We start from the raw sequence: 22105 nt of genomic DNA, 5'->3' as shown, positions 1-22105 counted from the left end.
ATTTAATATTCGAGATGAAACGTTTAAATTACGCGTGTCATTAGACTTTAAACTAGAGCGAGATTTCCGAGAAGGGAAAGAAAGCAATACCTCGTCTCTGGGTACAATTATTTATTTCCATTGTCATCTTCAGCTCCAATACATGTGATACTGGATATATAATGATTTAATAATGTTCATTAAATACGAAGTACGAAACCTATCTACACCAAAACTTGTTCTACGATCCATACATTTTTGTTCTGATATCATCATACAAATGAAACGTTTGGTAAATAAATTACCAGACAGGTAGGCAAGCGTTTTGTTTCGCCGTTTCTCGATTAACAGGAGAAGCACGACTGTCAAGCGTGTCGAACCTACCTCGGTTAAACGAACGTTTTTTTTTTTTTTTTTTTCAAAAAGTTCACGTAGAAATCACGCCCGTCGCGGCTTTTCCTCTCACGCCTCGCGTCGTTATAAACGTATCGCAACGCGGAAACGTTAAGCATCGATAGGAAGACCGTATGAACTACGAAGGCGTATCAAATTCGAACGAATTCACGTGGTTAAATTGTCGTCCTCGCGGCGAAATTCTATCGATTCGCGCCAAACGGGGGGCGCCATGGCGGTACGAGTCACGTGCGACGTTTTATCAAATTGTCTCCGCGATGTGCTATATCGGCCGTGTGTTTCAGTCGACGATCACAGCCTCGCGTTCAAAATGCCGAACGAAGGGAAAGAAAGCAGCGACAGAATCGAACCCTTCGCCGACAAAGTTGCCTCGTCAACTCACGAAAGCGCATTGTGTTCTCTGTCGATGTCGATAACGTTTCGCAAATACTCTCAGATACGTATTGGATCTGACTTTAAGTCGATCATCGACAAGCATCGAAGCGAGTTTCGTAGCTTACATACTAAGGTAGATCGTGACGAGAGCTCGGGCAACGTTCACTCTCGTTTCTCTCGATAGTTTGCTCTAGGCGTGGGAGTAACGCTATTTCTCGCGAAATACGTGCATCGTTCCCGCGTGACGATCGCAGACTACGCAAACGCGAATCGGAATGCATCCGCGTCATCCACCCCCTATCGCCAGCCCTTGGAAGCTCTTGGTAACATTTAATTAATTTAATTCGCGTTCAGCAGGTTCAAGACACTGACAAAACAGGGTGTTCGGCCACCCCTGGGAAAAATAAAATTTGAATGGGGGATTCTAGAGGCCAAAATAAGACGAAAATGAAGAATACCAATTTGTTGATGGAGGCTTCGTTAAAAAGTTATTAACATTTAAAGTTCCGTCAGTACTGAATTTTTTTTCTCGAAAATGCGCAAGATTTCGGGGGTATGTCTATTCGCCAAAAATTATTGTAATTGACCCCCCTAGCTAAAAATAATTTTTTCAGAACGATTTGAAATTTTTTTTTTCGCCGAAAAATTTAGGCACTTACCCTTGTCGATTTTTCTTATAAATTCGTGTTTCATTTTTCATAAATTTGTTTGACGCTCTACAGAAAAGTTGTCTAATACATTTTTGTAGGTGCCCATGGGCTCTGCTTCAGAAAAAAATTTCAATGAGATACCTTCACTATTGTAGGAGTTATGGCCGTTTGACAATTGGACCAGTTTTAGGGAGTTTTTCCCATTTTACGTGGTCAAGGTACAACTTTTCGTATATTTTTTGAATTCCCACATGTTCTCCATCAAAATACGCGTAGTTTGCTTTTTTAAACATTAAAATCCTTCAATCCGTTCAGAAGTTATGACGTTTTAAAGATTCGCATGAAAATTCAGTGAAACATATCGATGGTATGGTCAGACATTATATTTTCGGAAAAGAATTTTTTTCTCGAAAGTGCGTAGGAATTCGGGGGTATGTCTATTGACCAAAAATGCTTGTAATTGACCCCTGTAACCGAAAATAATTTTTCTAAAACGATTTGAAATTTTTTAATTTCGGTACCTACTCGAATTTTTTTCTCAAAAGTGGATAGGATTTCAGGGGTATGTCTATTGACCAAAAATGCTTGTAATTGACCCCTGTAACTAAATATAATTTTTTCAGTATGATTTGAAATTTTTTGATTTCGTCTGAAAATTTCGGTACCTACTCGAATTTTTTTCTCGAAAGTGGATAGGATTTCAGGGGTATGTCTATTGACCAAAAATGCTTGTAATTGACCCCTGTAACTAAATATAATTTTTTCAGTATGATTTGAAATTTTTTAATTTCGTCTGAAAATTTCGGTACCTACTCGAATTTTTTTCTCGAAAGTGGATAGGATTTCAGGGGTATGTGTAATGACCAAAAATGATTGTAATTGATCCTCGCAACCGAAAATAATTTTTCACAAATTGGTATTCTTGATTTTCGTCTTATTTTGGCCTCTAGAATCCCCTATTAAAATTTCCCCCAAGGGTGACCGAACACCCTGTATAAGTTTGGAATTGTCAGCTCTTCGAAAAATAGTTAATCGTAGCTTGCACGTAACTGATGAAACGGGGTCGAATGACAGAGATGATCAGATTTATAAAAGCGATTGATCGTCGAAGACAACGGTAAGAGATCAAATTATAAACTTGATAAAAACTATCGGTGACTAACAAGCGATTGTAGTTATCTTAGCAAGACAGTCTACGAATTGTTTTGTGACTGCAATTCTTTGAAAATTAAATTCTTTTCGTATTACATTGCTAAAAGCAGTGTCTCCTATCAAGTTCACTTGATTCTTCCCATTTGTTTCCGTATACCAGCGATTGAAAATATTTTCTGTGCAGATAATCACGCGCAAGGATCAATCGTCAACAAAGTGAGAAACAATCAGTCGGGAAACTGGATTTGCAACTGCGTTTATCGCCAGATTAAACGCTAGAAAATATTTTCCTCGATCGCATACATCGGTACATCGGTGGTACCACGTTTCCAATTTCGCTCTAACAGTATAATAAGAAAGAAATTGAATTTAAAAATTATAATCACAGAGATTGCCAACTGTTACAAGTTCGTCAATTACTGATAAATCATGCTTGCCTAGTCTGCATTCACTGGGCGTATTTTTACACGTAACGTGTACATCGATTTCGCGATTTCCCTCCATCCCTATTTATACGTTTAAATCAGTCGGACGATTCGTCCCATCCACTCGTCGAGAATTCGCTTCGTCGACGTCGTAAGGCTAGAAATTGATTCGTGACACATATACTAGGACACTTTGCTTAAATGTGTACGCACGTTCATATCAAGAGAAATATCTTTCATCGAAAAATCGTCTAAACGTAATCGTCGATCTCTTTCGCGAAATGGAAGATTCGCCCTTGCGATCGTTTCGGGGGGTGAAAACAACGACGATACCCGCGATTCGAGCCAGAGAAAGGATCGCGATAAAGAAATGTCCTTTTTAAAACATTCGTCGTGGATTGTCGTACAATTGTTCAAGAGTACGCGTTACTTTCATTTACATATACGCTAATTTGCTCGACAAGCACCCACACGATCTTGCACAACACATAAAGACTCGATACATGAACATACCGGGTAACTACGGATCCTAAATGAATTCTACAAACCCCTAAATCTCTTCTAAGACTCGAAATTTTATCAAACGAAAAGGAACTTCCATCGTTGTGCAATGAATAGTGAAACCAACAATTTCTAAAACGATTTAATCATCGAATTATTTTTCACACGCGTTAAAAAAAGCAAAACGAAAAATTGTACGCTTCGTTTCTCCGTAAAACTATTTATCAAAGAAATTTTTTATTCAAATTCCACGTAATTGTTATCACCGCTCGTCGCGATCTTGCACCTTCGTGTTAATTCGCGCTTTTAATATTCAAGAGGCTTGAAGCAAACACTTACGTTAGTAAGAAAAATAAATTAGGCGAACGCTCGAAAATTCCGAAAACACATCGCAACTGTTTTTTAACAGCGTTACGAATAGGGACAAATTACTATGACTACGTTTGCGAACATTTACATTGAATTTATCGTCCACTGGATACCGAGGTTTAGTTAGTTCTGAAAAATGTTTTTCTTTCTCACGCTGAGTTTACTGCTGATTGTTGTTAAAAATGAAATTTATTGAACGATATTCAATGATCTATTTTATCGATGAATCAGAGTGCTATAAGCTCGTATATATGAATTTTCAATTGATTTTCTAAGCGTCGGTACAAAAGTTTAATAATTAATAATAGATACTTGAAGAATTTGTCTCGCTCATTTTCATCCATTTAGTTGGTGAACTTTTTTTCATTTCATTATGTAATTATACAATACGACTGAATATTCAGTAAATTTATAAAATTTCAGTGTAAGTTGCTCTGAAAGTGAGAAGTAAATCACATGAAAATGATAAAGTTAGCGTTGCCAACGCAATGAACGTTAGAATCATTTTTAAGAAAATTACGAACTGCATTCTTCTGCTATCAATTAATGTATATTATTAAATAGAATGTGATAACAAGTTGAATTATTATGCTTGTTATTAAACTAGTTATAACATAAAATTATCTTAATTACCAATTAATTGTGAAGTGTACAATTTAAAGAAAAATCTTTCATTTTATAAATAAACTCGTTTAATTATTAAAATTCTAATCACTATTAAAACTATTATTACTATCGACTAATAAATAATAGTTGGTCATACTAATAAAAATTTTAAAAATCAAAACGCATCAATACACTATTCAGTCCATAATTTCCCTAAAACAGATCCTGACATGCCATTAACACTGACTTTACTTTCAATTAGATCACCAGTAGTAATATTAAAAAATACTCGTATTCTATCCCCATGATTATAATGAATTCCGTTCATCTATGAAGATCGAAAGTTCTAGAACCGATGTAAAAGTAACTATAGTCGGGAGAAAGAAAGAATCGACTCGAAAAATTTCCCACCACTCGTCACCTACTATATGGGTTGAAGAGTAGCAATGGGATTAAGTATGTCACAAATAGCAACAAATTTAAATGAAAAACCATTTGTTTCAATACGATAAATGTACGTGCAGACTTCTTATATAATTAGGAGGGACAAACATCATAAAATATTTCTAATCATATAATAAAAAACATTTTAGGCATCTGCAAAAACTAGTGCATAGTACTATTTTCCTAATTGGATCGAAATGTAGAAACAATCAATAAACATTTACTCTTTAGCTAGGAGAAATATTCGTTTTATATATGTTTTACATTCTTAAATATTATTTCTTTTTCCACGTTACTATATAAATTGATTAATTACGATGTAATTTGTTTTTATCAAGAAAAGTCGCAGAATATATTTATTAAGACATGTTAGCTAACTTATTTACTTTCAATTCCTACCACATATTCCCAACGAGTATATCTAAATAGTTAATATTTATTATTTATCACTTTTAATGAAATTTGTCAAATCCTTTATGAAATTTCTATCGCAATATTAATAGTAGATTGAAGGATGCTGTGAAGTGCTGACTGAAAACTACTGTGTGCCAAAAAAAGAAAAAATATTTGACTTGCAGATATCTAGAATGCTGGTTAATGGGGACATTTTTAGAAATGTTGAAAATTCACACAATTATTAAGGTAATCAATCCAATGAAAAGAATCTCCACTTGTACAGTATATCCCCACTCTTTATGATCGCTACTACTAAACTATCGAATTTTAATTGTTTTGCAAAAATTACATATCTATTACACACTCTTCTTTCGACCATGGACACGATTTTTAGGAAAATCGTATTTATTTACGGGACTTCGAATTATATCGAAACATTTGACGAACCAATCAAACTGTACATCTTCAGATAGATGGTAAAGCAATTAAAAAATAGTACCGCTAGGAAACATCGATAATTGATATTGTATCACATACTATAAGCTTCGTTGTCTCTAATAGAGCAAATATTTTTTTTAAATAACAACAAAATGTCTCTAAATTAAAGCAGTAGGAGCAAGGCAGAGTGGGGAAACGCGTTCGTGAAATATTAGCTACTTCGATCAATAGAGTAGATTCTTTCTTCGACCAGACTATGTATGAAATTATTGTCATCGATGTTTGTATAAATCGTCAACAAATACGGGATCAATTAGTATGCTGCTTGATATATCAGAACGACAGTGTACGAGGCACGGTACATATACATGACCAATTAAATCAGTGGTCGCCAATCTTGAATAGGTACAGAAGCCATTATATTAATTTCATTATTTTCATCGAGCTACTTTCTGAAATCTTATAAATGTATATACACGTTTAGGTATTCATAAATGTACGAATACGAAATTATAAAAGTCTGATAATGTAACAAAAATAGGGGGAATTTTTTAAAACTGTATTTTTATAGTGGATAAAAGTATATCCAAGTTAATATGGTTTACCAAATTCGTTATTGCGAGCGATAGATCGGCGACCACTGCGATAGACCATTTAAAAAATGGAAAGACAACGATCGTAGAATTTATTTCTCGCGGTCTTAACCCGATTGCCCTGCGAATCACGCTTCCCCTATTGCAAATGCTTGTTGATAATGCTGTTTCGTTTTCCTCTTTTTTTTTCCTTTTTTTTTTGGTTTTTCTTTTTCTTTTTTTTTTTTTTTTTTAATTAATTTCTGGAGACAGTTAAATATCAAATGTCGATAACCCGATAATATTTCACAACAGGCACGAAACAGTCCAACTAACGGTAGTCGTCGCTATTCGATATTACATAATAATAATGCATGTATATTAATATTAGAATTTGCACTATACTCCGTTTGTTACATCTAGCGTCGGGTTTTCCTAATTGGAGCACGAAGGGTCACAAGCGAACATCGCACTGACATTTTGCGTATACTGGAATGCACGTGTGTTTCGAGTAAACTTTTGTATAATTTTAGAAGAGACAGGCACAACCGACGGCAACAATGAGCTCATGGGAAAACGTTTCGCGATCGTTCGCTAGATCGTTCACGAGACTTTATTTGTTTCTACTCCTTACGAAATTGCTTCCCCCATGGTTCTTCTTTCTGTCTTTGCTTCTGTATTAGTATACTTTCTATCGCAAGAATCTAACGAATGCCCCTGAGTGATGTTCACGATGTGAGAGAAATCCGTCTTTTTGAGACAGCAGTGTCCATTAGTCATTAATATATACGATACGAAATCTTGCTCAGCAATGAAATAACCTTTTTTTGTTTTTAAAAAAAAATTTCGATCGCTAAATCTGAATTCTATCCAGGGGCATACTCTCCAGCTCTCCAGTGTATATGTATGCCCAGATACGTATCCTTACGGAGACTTTAATATCGATTAATTTACGTATGTCGAAAACGATTAACTTGATGCAGAAATCTAGCGAGTATCTAAGCAAATTTTCGAGGTGTCTAAACTACGGAATTGAGGTAGAATTACACCATGGTAAATTCGAGACGATGTACACACATGCGAGGAGATTACGATTCGCTCACAAACTTCGTTATTATACTCGATCGATGAAAATGGAAAAGAAGAACCGTTCTCAGACTGTAATGGCGACCTTTGGTAAACCATACACGACCGTGGATACTAGCGTCTAATTTCGAGTCGTTATTATTACTGTTATCATCATATACCTAACGATATTATCGATACATGTTACACTTACGAACTGACTCTATGTAACGACTAGATTCGTAATGATCTATGCGTACTATCACCACTTTGGTTTATGCTATATGCGATGAGAACTCCACTCAATAGGAAACAACGAAGTCGATCTGACGCGAAAATCTATCGCCAGCTCTGGAATCAACCACCGTGTCATTAAACATCGAATCATTAATTAAAGAATATGTAAATAAGACTCTTAGTTTTAAGAAAAAAGATAGATGATCATGTTGGACTCGAGTAAAACAGGGGTTTGGAAATAAAATGCTCAAATTGAAATAACGTTTGCAAGAAAAGCTTGTTAAAGCACCGAACACTTACTAACCGTAAATTTATTACTTGTTATAATCGAATTTAGTCAAATTTAATTTTCTAATGAAAAGTTGACGTTCCTCGAGATCCGGCGACCGATTTTCGCAGTTCAGTTTCTAACTGGCCCACTAACTGACGCGATCGGATAATGATAGAAACTAAACGCTTACGTCGAACTCACTGCCGTTCCCTTAGAAAATATTTGTGCCGTTTTATACAAAAGAAAAAACTTAAGCTTAACCCCTTAACTGACGAACTCTATACGCTAAAGACCGCGATAAGGTATGATACAGAGTTTGTACAAACGCGTCGCGTACGTGTTACGACTTATAACAACGTGTCGGTATTACATTCCTGCGAGGTTACGCGGACACTTCACAGAACGCGGATTCGCGAATATTACACTCTAGGAACATCTTGAGGACATCGGTTTCTGCCCTCCGGTGCGAGGCCCTTCGTTTCCGGTTTTTCGCCGCCTCGTTGATCTACCGTTTCTGTGAACCTTGCCGATTCTAAAGTTACGATTTAAAGGGCCGATCCCGCAGTCGTTGACGAAGAAAAGTCGACTCTTTCGAACGAAGAGGACATATCCACGGTCAGCGTACGTCGTTTGAGTATAACGCCTCGACTTTGCATCGTCGATAAAAGTGGCCCGTTTCCCATCCACAAAACTTCCCTGTGAAGTACATCACATTCTTTTGTGCCAACTCTGTATAATACATACAGAATCGATCTTCTATATACGAGAAATGCATGACTGGTCGACGTTATTCTCGCGCGAGCTTAATGCTGTATATACAGACGTTCGTTTGCGTTCGCTATAGAATACGCAAGATCGCTTTAATTGTAATTTCCACGGTAGAACGATTAGTTTAATCGAAAGCACGGCTCGGAGCGTCCCTGGACAGGACTCGTTCCTCGAGGAACGCTTGTCCAGCGTCGCTCCGTCGTCTCGAACTCGCGAGATCGCGAGAATCGGTTCTTAATATCACCGTACAAAGTGTTAGCTGACGTGTTTGCAAGAGTCGCGTTCTCGACGTTGATTCACGTGCGCACGAAGAACTCTGCGGTGTCGGTTATTATTTATACATTATGACTAGCGTATTTCTTTGTAACCATTAAACACGTAACATTATGCAACTTACACGTTCTATGTATATACCTGATCGAACGCGGATCGGTTCGACGTCTGGTACGGGTCTAAAATACAAAAGTGACGAGCGTTCTTCGTGCACGGATCGTTCGCGTCAGCTTCTGACGTGGACTGATTTGTTCGATTCGGTGACATCGTTTGGAAGATAATCCGTTCGTTTCTTTTTTATTTTTATTTTTTAGCGGATTCAAAGACGTATTACAATAACGATCGTGTTTCGTTTGTGGCACTACGAAGGAAGCTTTGCACCGACTGACCGATTCGACGACGTTCTCGGGGGCTCGAAGACGCCGCGTGGGCGTAAAATGATCGCGTTCCGTCGAATCGTCCAGCCGGTATGCTTTTCTGTCTTAAACGGTGCTCGAACCACGAGATGTCTTGTCTTTGCCACAAAGTACGTCCCTGACCGCCCTGCTGCCGCACCCAGGTCACCCTCAACGACCATCTCCTGCCCCTTAGTGTTAAGCTGTGCTCGGTGATTCAACAAATCGCAAAAATTGCAGCTGGCGTCGTTCTTAGACTACGGTGCTCGAGTGTAGAAAACGTGAATCGATCAGTCTCTTTCCGAGCAGTACTGCAGGGAGCTGAATCTTCTAAAGCAGTATTTTGATTTATTTTCGGGACAGAATCAGATTTGTTTCTGTCCCAACAGCAACGACTAATATCGAGGCGATTCTTCCTCAAGTTTTACGATTAAAACTGTTCGAGAATTCGGGGTGCAACAGAGAACAGTATTAGGACCCGAGTAGATCCCAGACAAAATGTCGGAACACTTTTATATAATAGGACACGATCTACACACCGGAAACCTCGAACAGCGTCAACAATATTTCTCGACAGTCCCCTACAGTCGAGACTTCAGATTCCACGCTTTTTCACGCACGGCAGATGTACATGTAAGCAGGACTGCCCTCTCTATTGAAGTGTATAGTGTCCTGCCAAAATGCTAGTTAGCAAAATATTCATTCGACGTATGTAGCTAGATATTGAAAGAAAATACTCGACAAGCGCTACGTTTCGCAGCACGTCGCGTCAACGACAACGAACCAATGCATCCAAGATGAACCCCAGCGGGTATCTGTTCGCTCTGCACGTTCGGGAATTCTTTGAAGATCGAAGTTGGTGAGACGCGTAAGTGGAAGTTAGCCTCTAAATATTTCACCCCTAAAAGGCACTCCAATCGACAGTCCGAATTATTGTCGTTGCACCAACTTTTCTACGTGGAAGAACGATTCCTTCGTGCAGAGTCGTTTGCCCAAACGTTTCGTTACAAACGAGATACTTCCGATCGAAATAGAGGTCCGTACAATGTTCGTCGTTAACGACGAAACGTGCCGCAAGCTGCGTTCAATTTCCTTTCGCTGCCACTCGGGCCAACCCGTTCGCGTTTCAAGTTACAAACGAATCGCTATGAATATCCTTGGCTCTTGCAGTGGCAGCGAAATATTACACTAGAGCGATTTACATAGTGCCGTCGATGAAAGAGCTAGTGGCGCTGATTATTGCTTCGACAAAAGGCTTCAAGTTTAAAGCAGCGTAAAAGCGATTCTTACCGCGGACATCGATTAATTGAAGCTGTCCCCTGTTCGCATTAGACATCAACTTCTCTGATATGGCTGTGTTATTGCCATTGGAGAGATTGAATTTCATCGTGCACTGTATGATCTCTGAATAATTTGTTCACCGATTTAGAAAGATTCGCGTTTTACGTTCTTCAGGATTATCTGCACGTTGAAACTCAAGTGGAAAACTATTCGCTGAATCGTGTGTGCCCCGAGCGACGTAAATTCGTGTTTCGTTTAGTCGTCGGGTCGATCGTGATTGAGGTGATTACAGTTTAAACGTACGCATCGATTTTAAAAAATTGATTGCACCGTTCGTTGGACATTCTTTTTATTCCCAACGAAGCAAGGAAATTAATGATTTAGAAATATTTCGTAAAGTCGGTACTTCAGCGTATTATCAATCGCTGCAAAAGAAAATTGGAACAAATAATTTGATTTGATTCGTGACATAACGCGTGCGTTTTCGTGTAAAAAGCGTGCCTAAATTCGTCGTCGGTTTCCTTGGTTCTCGTCGTGTATCATGGCAGTCACGTTCAGCGACTTAAGATCGCTTTTCGTACGCGGTGTAATTCGAGCGGTAAGCCTGCGAATTTTCTATATTGAGCAACGCAGAAATGTGTACTGAAACTAATCGCTGGAACATAGCTTGTGCTCGAAGCAATTACAATTGAAACGTACACGTCGACGATCTACTGTTCACTTTGAAAATGAAGCGTTCTCAAAGATCAATCGTTGCATAAAAATTTTGTACGTTTCGAATATACTGTAATCAATTCCGCGGTTAGCTTATCACCCTATTTAATTTCTTATTCGATCACGAAACCAGTTTCAACTGGCCCTGTAGCACCAATGTTAACCTCTTGATTCGAGTTTTTAATTAAAATTTCAATCGTTCGTTTTAGTTTACCTTTGAGAAGAACGACGTTTCGTATTCGTTGTTAACATGCGTTAAAAGTTAAATAAAATCTCGAGAATTTGTGCTCTGTTAAAGACGTTCTCGGAGGAAATTTGTTTCTGTTGTATCGAATGAAGAATTTTGTATTTCGAAGGGACTTTTCGTATAACGATATTGTCAATTAAGATACTAAATCCAAAAAGTCAATCAATACACTTCGAAAGAAATATTTTAGGCGATATCAGTTGTATGAAAAAGTTCAAAGTTCTTTCAACGATGTAAGATTGAACTATAATTCAGTACTCGGTTAGAAAACGAAACTTAAAAAATATGTCAAAAGAATTATGAGAATGACACTTACCCAAGGCTCTTCAAATCGAGACTAATGCTTTTCCAAGTAATAAAAATTCTATTGTATTCCCAAAAGGGCATGGTTGATGCAAACGTCTCAAGTAGAATCGTACCATCGTTTCCAGACTTCCACTGTGCATATTTAAAAACCATGCGAACGAGTATTTTTAATGTAACAGAGGTCCCTTCGAATATACGTTTGTTTAACGAGCACCAGCGGATCTCGTCGGGATGGCTGCGAGAGCTCGACGTGTACGCTTCGTTGGGGCAGGCGAGGTTCTTCCTAGAAAAGCAGAAAGGAAACCCGAGTGCGGCGAGCGTCCCCCTTGGCCCGTCGGGCCATCCCAAACTGTCAGACGGACGGGTCGCTGCCGGGGGCGGAGCCCGTCTTGCTGCCGTCGACACCAGCACCGCCACCGTCGCCGTCGGCGCCCGCACCCTCTCCGCCCCTGTACGGCGAGCCGCCGGTCCCGCGCGCCGACAGACCTCGGAAATCCAGGTTGTACTGAAATACAAAGGCCCCGAACAACAGATTATCAAATGCACAAGTCAGATCTTCGAGCGACTTTCAAGGTTTCCTTGTCGCGCAAGGGGTTGTTATAGCCTGGACGAAAGGTTTCTGTCAAGACCACTCCGATTCACTGCCCCTACAGAGCATGCAGTAATGATTCTTAAGATGAACACCGCTCCAGGGTTGGCACGTTCATCTTTCGTACAGTGGAGGCGAAACTCGACACCAGTATCGTATTTCAAACGCGTGTTTCACGCTTCGCTGGCTCCCAGGGGGACCCCCCTCAGTTGGAAGGGACAGAAATGGTCAACTTAGGAATCACACGTGTTCATTTTAAGAATCATTGCTGTAAAAGGTCGTTTTAACCATGTTCAGCAGGGACTACTGATCCTACTTAGATTTTTCTACATAAAGTTAACGAAGAATGTCCCTATTTATACCTATTTCAGAGTAATATGGTGGATACAATGGTAGCACGTCTGTAAAATTGTCTTGTATTTTAAAATTAACACAAAATAATTTATCCCTCGTGATTGCACCCTATACATAGTACTTAAGTTAACTATCATTTTGTTCCACACTGTATCTATGTATGTGACAAGAGGACAACGTGATTTTGAGAAGACGAAACCTTTTGTTCTGACTATAATTCACCTCTTGTTTGAAATATCGTACGAGAAATATTTTCGAATGTAGTTGGATTTATTAGTATTTACTATATCTTTTCCAGTATTATATAACGATTTATATTACCAAACTTGTAACCTCTTCTTAAGTATATTTAAAAATTGTTTTGAGAATTCATAGAGTTGCATATCTGTGCTTTAATTCCAAAATACTTTCGTACGATATGTTCATTCTCTGCTCATTAACCCAGGTTTTTTAGTTGCAACTCCCACAAAATGTCGTTAATGCGACTATCGATGGCCCCATCACCAAGAGAATTGAACAGCATTATTGCTTTGTTGTGTAAAAATACCTTAACAAAATTCAAAATTCGTAAAGTAATGTTGTTCAATAAATCGATATTTGAAAAAGTAATTAATAATGGTTATTTCAGTACATTAAAATGGACGTTATTTTTCGTAGTACAATTGAACAAAAAATTAATTCTGTTACGAAACATTGCATTGCGCCCATTCCTGTAAAGACAGCTGAAAACAGTAGATTGATTATCAGTTTATCTTCGTGCTGTGGATTATGTTGTATATTTGTCACCATATAATTTGTTAATCGAAGCAAAGCTGTTGTGATAAAAAATGTCTGTAAAAATGTAATAAGAAAATATTCAGGCCAGTTCACTACAGCGACAGAAATGCCTACGCGTAAAATGTTCCATGAAAATAGCGGCAACGAGAAAAGGAAAAAAAATATTTGACGAACGCAAATGACTGAAAACGATCGATCAACATTCGTGACACGAATACACGGTTCAATAATTAATTACCGATAAATTCTTTCGAGGCAGACGCCGAATAAGCTAGATGACCGATTAAATTAATCAAATTCGTCAGATTGACGTAACATTCCAAATTCGTTTAAACGTTTTACGGTGAAAAATTTCACCCCTCAAAATTTTGTTATAAAGATATTCTTCGTTCAAGGTACCAGAGAAAGAAGTTTCTTGCATAATTTCGACTAAATTCAGGCAACAGGATAATTCAAGAACGATATATTTCTCTTCAATTTTATCGAAACCATTAGATTTGATTAACCTGCATCGTAGTTACGGAACGCTATGTTTCCACGGACGGAGGATCGCCCCGCAGGAGAGTCATTTCCCGAGGGACGCGTCGTTCGATCGATCGTAATTCGATTATTCGCCCTCGGCCAATCGCGACACCAAGAACAAACGTATAATGGCAACAACACCGCCAGAAGCAACGTTTGAAGCGGCAAAACGGACGAAAAAAAAAATAAAAATCGAAACAGAAAGGTAAATGGAAACCAAAGTCGAACCTGTGCAAAAGAAAGAACAGCGCTTCGGCGTGTGCACGTAGCATCGTGGCTGCGCACGTGAACACATGCGACCATCACGGTGCAACGAAAGTCTGTGTTATCTCGGTAGAGTGGCGTGTCTTAGGTGCTGCAGCTGCGCTTGTTGCAGCTGTAGCTGCAGTAACTGTAGTTTCTGAAGGCAATACGGTGCCTGTGGTCCGCAACTGGACGCCTGGACGGTTGACGAATACGGCAGGACAGAGGGATGAACGAAGGACGCGGAATTACGTGAACCACTGGCGGAACTCGGGAGTGGTAAGGTGGCGCTATTGAAAGGTGGAAAGTTCAGGCCAGGTGGTCTCAGAATGTTGTGTAATTGGGCAGAGGTTAAAGGATGGGGTTGCACGTAGGGACTGGTCGATGGTAGCAATTGGGGACTAACTGGGTACAAGCAATCCTCTTCGCCTAGGCCAGGCACCGTCGTTGGACTGAGCTCCACGTACTGCGGCATGGCGACATTGTGCTATTCGTTGAATACATGGAAGGACATGTACACACTTTAGGCGTGGTATGATAGCATTGCGAGTTTTACGTTTCATCTGTGCGAATATTTATTGTAATTTATATTAATAACCATCGTTTCTTATAGATAGCTGTCTAAATTCGTGGTTCTTGTCCTACCAAGACCGGACAAATGATTTTATTTTTCTCTTTCACGAGGCAATGAACTTCTAATTTTTACATTATATCTGTAGAAAGTTGTATTTTAAAGTTCATTCTTAAGATTTCTTTCCATTTTATGTTGCATAGTTTTTTTTAAAACATGCATTTTAAAAATTTGTAGTTAGTTCCAGAGAAAACCATTATTTACGAAAAAGAAGCTTGCTAATAATGACACGAACATTCTGTATACAAATTTAAACTCATTTTTAATGAAATATATAATCTATGATCCAGTATTTATCGCACACCAGTCGTATGATCAATAGGAATCGTTGAAACTTCTTCAGGTACATAGCGTCAAAATAAATGTTAAAATAAACATAGAAGACAGCATAAATAATAATAGTTTATATGTTCATATGATAGAGGATGAAACACCCTTTAAAATGAGCGTTCGTACGAGTCGATAGCTTTATTAGTTCCGGAGATATAGCGATTTTAGTTTCAAGTCGATGCGGTGGCTAGTTTCGGAGATATAAGGGTCCGAAGCTTTTGTTTACTACGGCCTACTCAAGGCCGTTGACCGCACGTGACCGTAGTAAATAGTAAATGTGACGTCACTCAGTCACTCGGTCAGTGGGTCAACGTGCGACAAGGAGGTCCAACGCGACGCGTCAGACGAAGACAGCGATAGTCGAATTAAGAAAAATTACCTTTTACATAAATTACGATATCTCAAAAACGGGAAGTCGGATCGACAAAAACCAAAAGCCATTTTAAAGGGGAGGCTTTACCGCTTCTAACAATGTCTCAATTATTTATAAAACACTAGTAGTTTCGGAACTGCAGGCATCTAAAGTTTTAGTATTTTTAATACGCGTTAATGGGCTTTTGTAAGGCGGAGAGCGGAACTTTAAAAATTATGTCTTCACATAAATTACGATATCTCCCAAACGGGAAGTCGGATCGACAAAAACCAAAAGCCATTTTAAAGGGGAGGCCTTACCGCTTCTAACAGTGGTTCAATAATTAATAAAACACTAGTACTTTCGGAACTGCAGGCATCTAAAGTTTTAGTATTTTTAATACGCGTTACTGGGCTTTTGTAGGGCGGAGAGCGGAACTTTAAAAATTACGTCTTCACATAAATTACGATATCTCCCAAACGGGAAGTCGGATCGACAAAAACCGAAAGCCATTTTAAAGGGGAGGCCTTACCGCTTCTAACAGTGGTTCAATAATTAATAAAACACTAGTAGTTTCGGAACTGTACACATTTGACTGATCATGGTAGGTTTAGTGTTAACCTTTTTCTTTCGCGTAAGAAATATTCGCACAGAATGAACTGTTTATGAGTCCAACGTTTTACGCACAGCTATAAGTTTGTAAAAAAATTTAAATATGTCTCTTGCTGACACAAAGCTAGCTACGATAAAAAATATTGTTCAATCCTTCCTCGTGAACTCGGTAACAATGACTTGGAATCTTTGAGACTACATATTAAAGCTAACATCGAACGTGATAGAATATCGATAACATTAACATTATTCAATGAAGCTATTAATAATCGTTTGAGCTACTAGACGAAAAATTATCACAGAGAGCAAAGACTGAACGTTCTTCCGTTCTCGAGCGCAAAAATAAAAATCAAAAGTACTAAACAAAATACAAAACTGTAAAGTGAGTATAAATAGTAATCTGTCCAACTGATAGTTGAATTTTCGTGTGCGACATAAAGAAATGATCAGGGCAGATGGACGCGTGTGCGTATCTTACCTTTGTGGCGCAGACGAAACATGTGGTGACCACTTTCGAAATCACGTTCATCAGATTCTTTGTTTCTTGTATTACGTTATCGACTTTTGTAAAGGTGGCGGCTTTTCCGACGGTGGGGTTTTTCACGGTGAACTGTAGCTGCTGGACGTATGTCGGCACACGGTCGAGATTTTCCAAAAGTTCTTTCTTGTGCGGGCCCCCTGGTACCTGCGCCCATGTAACATTGTATACAAACTTACGTCGTTACTCATGTCGCAAGGCAAACGCGTTCGTGTACTGTTTACAACGATTTTTCGTAAAAAATAGCGATGATATTATATTGAAACATCTAATCAAGAAATATGGAACATTTCAATGAATTCATGTTATACAATTTTCACCTTCGAACTAATCGGGTATACAGAAAATATTAATTTTATTAAAATAGAATTTCAGTTACTTTAATATCGCACTAATGTTGAATGTAATAAAAACTGTAATAATTCTTGGATAACAAAATTGTCGAGACTGGAATATGTTATACCTACATAATAATTATTTTAAATTAGTAACATGTGCGCTGTTTGATCGCAAAAAAGTTTAAGTGTATTTTAAATAATCGTTGAAAACCACCAATCACATTTGCCCTGCGAAATTATTCTTCGTACATATGTAGCGTTCTTTTAATAACTCTTCAAAGCAATGCCTGATTCTATTCTTTGTTCGTCGACTAATAGTAAATACTTTAAAATACGAATCTTGGATAGTTGTAAGATTGCATCTAATAAGTTAACAGAAAGATTCTCTATTCGTCCTAATAGAACACAATGCAAAAGATTGAACGGAAAGTGTAAATAGTTTGAGAAGAACATTAGAGAGTGACTGTGTGAATGACAGTGAAATAGTACAGACCTTGTTGTTTTTTGCAAGCTTCTCGAATGTTACATAATCAAACCACTCATAAGATTAAACTGAACAAGTGATCACAGCCAAGACGAAGTTGAAACAAATAATTCATAAGACAGAGGAAGCAGAGCATAGCAACTGTTCTTACGTAAATTTCAGATGTTGAAAATAAATTTTTTTAAATAAGCATCGATGCGTTAATTATGCGTTAATTATGCCAAGGAGTAGCAATTTTCTTAGGAACTTTACTTAATTTCAGTTTCGTGACAACGATGGTATTTGAAAAGTTGATAGTCTGATGTATGATCGTTAATTATTTAATGCATTTATACATTTTTAGAAATTTTACAAACATTTCATTTTCAATTTTTCGTAGGAAATGTATCGTGATTTATGAATACATTTGTTTCAATGAATATGATGCATTGCGAACAAGTGCAGAAACTTCACCTTAGCTGCCGGTTAATAATAGTATTGATTTTTATGAATAATGAAATCGGAAGCTGGCAAAAACTGAGACATTAATAGTCATGCCCCAGAGAGTGGAAGGAGGGGGACCACAATGCACATAGACGTCGTCCACAGACGGAAGCATTCCCGTAGCATCTAAAACACACCTTACTAATCGTACACAAAAAAGTCATAAATGTATGTACACAAAATAGATTTACCAACAAAATAATGATCGTAGTTAATTTGATGGAGTGACGAGTGAAAAATTCAGTAGTAGTTTATGTAATTATTGAAACGAGAATCACGTTCTTGGAAAATAACAGTCTATAATTGACGTTACATAAGCAAATTCATCCTCTCATCATAGAGATAAATCATGAAATACAGTATAAACCGGAATGTGATTCGTTCATCTCGACCTAAATAGTAGACTAATAGTAGAAAATAAGATACGTTGTATTCTTCGTCATTTCAAATTTCGATTACACGTGAAACTTGACACAAGAAGAATACTTCATACTACTTTGAATACTTGTCATCGTGTGAATTTGTAGATGTTACTACTCGTCTGGTTTCACTCTTTTATCCAAATACAATATTCGTCCCGTTGAGTCGATTAATTTTCCCAGTACAATAGGTAATACGGTAATGTCTGTTCTTAATTAATCAATTATCCAAGGTAATTACGAAATTACTTTACTGTCGTAGCCGCTACAGAAACTGGCTGTTCCTTGCAACGTGCTTTATTCATTGGAAAAAGAAAATAGGTGTAGTTACGCTACGTCATTCAAAAGAAACGATTGTTAGGGTGATCATACTAGGTGTCATGATCTTGCATAGCAACACTTGCGTATAATAAATACGTAACAATAACGTGTAGTGATGTAAGAGAAACGACAACATTTAACAGCAACTGGAACAATGAATTCGCAGAAAACGAGCGGTATGCACGGCAATGAGAACGATCTGTACAAGGTGAATATGATCTCTATGAGCCCAACAAGGGTCTAAAGTAAAGAGAGAAAGAGTTACCTGGATGGAGGCATTCAAAGAGCGAGGGTCAAAAAAGGGTTTCATAATACAGAATATATTACAAGGTTAGCGTTTTTGTTGATTTCTTTCAAGAAGAGTATAAAGAGATCAAAATGGTTTCAGGTAACTATATATATTCGGCCTAGCTAGGAGGGTCGAAAGGGCAGCAAACGTGTTAATTCGAACATGTCTAATGCTAATAACTCACACCAGAGCCACTTCCAATCCATCTGCAACATTACCACTTATTTAGTTCTACCATAGATCAACATCTCTGTCCACGTATTTAATTAGACCAGCGCGAAATAGTAAAAAGAGTAACTTTCTGCATCGGTCGACGCTTGGATTCGACGTGGCTCGGTAGTCGCAATTACGTAAAAATGAAACTCAATAGCGAAATTCAAGGAAAAATATCTCCAATATAGCAAGGATCAAAAAACTCGGAGTCAAGTCCAGTATAGAATCCGTATAATAATAAACAACGGTAAAAAAGAATGATCATAAATAAAGGGTGATGTACATGTATACGCGTACGCACAGGCGTCCCTGTACATATACACGTATATACATAGCATCTCAACATCAGTCCAATTAAAAATGTGTATCACTTTGCAATTTCGTAGTATGACGGATCGGTAAATGACACGTACCTGGTAGCTGAATTGTCTCACAACCTTGTACAATCTGTTCGCCTCCTCGGCAAAATACTCAGCTTGGGTGAACAGATCTTGGGTGGTCTTCAGGGCGCCCTCGCCCCTGGTGAACTGGTACATCGAGAACGCCATTGACGACATGTTCTTTGCCCGCTTCACGATGTCGTTGTTCTCCTCCAGGGCGCTTCCGCTCTCCTGCCATTTCTCCGTTTCCGCGTCCATCTCCGACGTGATCAGCTTCATCTCCAGGCCAGCCTTTGCGATCTTCGCCTGCTCCTCGCTGTCCAATCTCACCGGTTTCAACGGCTTGCTTGTGGTGCCGTGTTTCTGAAATCAGACACACGTCCCAATCAGTTCTTTATGCCTACTGGACTTTAGTATTATTCTCCCTATTCATTGAGCCTGTTGCATTGTTAATGGGATAGCAATAGTGATCGGAAGAGTATTGATAACGAAAACGGAATAAAACTTTACTACGGATATGTGAAATACATTCGACTCCGCAGATTCGTAGGATCTATACTTAACATTGCGTTGTAAATATCACAATTTCTTGCACATCTTCATGGACAGTTCTAAGAATCGATTTGGCACACGAGATGCTATCGTCGCTCAAAATAATACTATTAACCTATTCAGGACGGGCGTCATACGCTTAAGCTCGGAGTAAATGTACGATGCTCGTTCTGAATGGGTTAAGTGTAGTCTCAATCGTGCTTGGGCATTATTCGTAGGAAGCATTTGGAAAATGATCATTCGAGTAATTTATTATCTTATTTAGCTAGGTGTTATTTGAAATAATCGTGCGTTAGTTTATCTGAACTGATCGTTATCTAGAAATATTACATATTGCAAAGTAGAATGAAGGGGCCATGATATAGGATACTCAGAAATTTTTAGACACTCCAGAAAATTATAAAAATTATAAAATGTAAAAGTTCACTTACCCCTGGCCGTGGCAAGGACATATATACTTGCTTCTCTGGTCGATTTTGGTTCAATTCGAGCACATCTTTCGCCACCGTAGTCACGTCGGTCATGAGCCATTGCCACATGTCCGCGAATACTGAAACGCGCGAACGATACTTAAAATTTATCGTACAACGAGGGTGCAAGCTTATTTTATTCCAATTTAACTACATTCTCATCGGCAACGATACGAACTTCCCGATGGAAATCGAAAGAATCGAAAAGCTACGTTTCCGGATAAATTTTAATTTACCTTCCAGATTCTCCTTAGCAATTTTACTAGTAGGATGCCTTGCCAACGTATGCGCCGCTGTCACCACTTGGGGACCGTATATTCTCAAATTAATTTCCGTGAACTTTGCTGAAACTTGCAACGACTCCGAAAGCGCAACGTGTCTCAGCATTTTGCACACCTGTTAATTGACAATTTGTGGATTCCACGTAAGAATCGGAGCTACGTTGCTAATCAGTTTACAATCTAATTTTCCAATAAACGAATCAAATTTAGTAACGGTCTTAAAGTGAAGAAAATTTAGATTGAACCGCGAGTCGAGGATAAGATGCATCGAGCTTTAAATTTAAACGTTTACGTTCCGTCGTAAGATCGATCGTACATATATCAAAAGGAGACACTCACTTCGAGGATGTGGTCGATGTACTCGTGGAATCTGTCGCTGCTCTCTTGGAGACGATTTATGTCGTTGGCCAAAGCGAGATTCCTGATCGTTGACACAAGTTCTTGGCCCGCTTTGGTTACCTGTCCGAGATCACCCGCCTGCTCCATCGTTGTCGCGCAGAGCTGTTGGCGAAGATCCCTGGTGGTGCGTAATACTCCCAGCATGGCTTGTTCCATTTCTGAACTTGGAGAACCACCGCCACCTTCGTAGTTCTAACACGAAACAATAATCATTTTACGATTATCCCCATTCCTATCGATAAAGATTCTGTGTTGAAAATTTCTTTCTCAGAATTATTCCAAAGAAGAAATTTACAATTTGTAGATTAGACGTTATTCGAAACAATATTTTCAGTAATATATCATTTAATTTTATGGTAACATTATTTTTGATATATCACGATTTTTCGTAAGTTTATTTATCTAGTATATCCTTTTCATTTTCACTTTTAATCATTGTACCTTTTACTGTCTATTAAAACAAGTTGCCGTCGGAGTATTTTTAAAAGAAAAACAGATCGAGACGCGCAGTGGCTATTTTTATTAATGTTCCCGACGTTCAACGACAAAGAGGAAAATGCCTTTTTACTTTCTTTTTCAGAGAGGGAATTGCCCAGCTAGTCTCCTGTGTCTATTCACTAGTAGTAGGCTCTTATAACTGATTCAGTTTA

The 22105-nt window shown here is 38.3% G+C and overlaps 1 protein-coding gene across 5 annotated transcripts in view; it reads right to left on the bottom strand.

Moving 5' to 3' along the window:
• Positions 1 to 1141: 1141 nt before the first annotated feature.
• Positions 1142 to 22105, bottom strand: part of Alpha-catr (alpha-catenin related) — an 81907-nt gene continuing 60943 nt past the window's right edge. For 4 of the 5 annotated variants that reach the window (XM_076765964.1, XM_076765966.1, XM_076765967.1 and 1 more), the window contains 7 exons: positions 21396 to 21647; positions 21012 to 21171; positions 20737 to 20855; positions 19787 to 20116; positions 16767 to 16973; positions 14349 to 14850; positions 12271 to 12383 (listed from right to left, as the gene is read on the bottom strand). In XM_076765964.1, coding sequence (XP_076622079.1) covers positions 14446 to 14850; positions 16767 to 16973; positions 19787 to 20116; positions 20737 to 20855; positions 21012 to 21171; positions 21396 to 21647 — 1473 coding nt within the window. In that variant the 3' untranslated portion in view covers positions 12271 to 12383; positions 14349 to 14445. Of the gene's footprint in view, positions 12384 to 14348; positions 14851 to 16766; positions 16974 to 19786; positions 20117 to 20736; positions 20856 to 21011; positions 21172 to 21395; positions 21648 to 22105 lie in introns of all 5 variants that reach the window. The other variant, XM_076765968.1, reaches the window with a different exon arrangement.

This window comes from Colletes latitarsis, chromosome 5 (assembly GCF_051014445.1).
Source record: "Colletes latitarsis isolate SP2378_abdomen chromosome 5, iyColLati1, whole genome shotgun sequence".
Lineage (NCBI taxonomy): Eukaryota > Metazoa > Arthropoda > Insecta > Hymenoptera > Colletidae > Colletes > Colletes latitarsis.
This window is presented reverse-complemented; position numbering and strand designations above follow the sequence as displayed.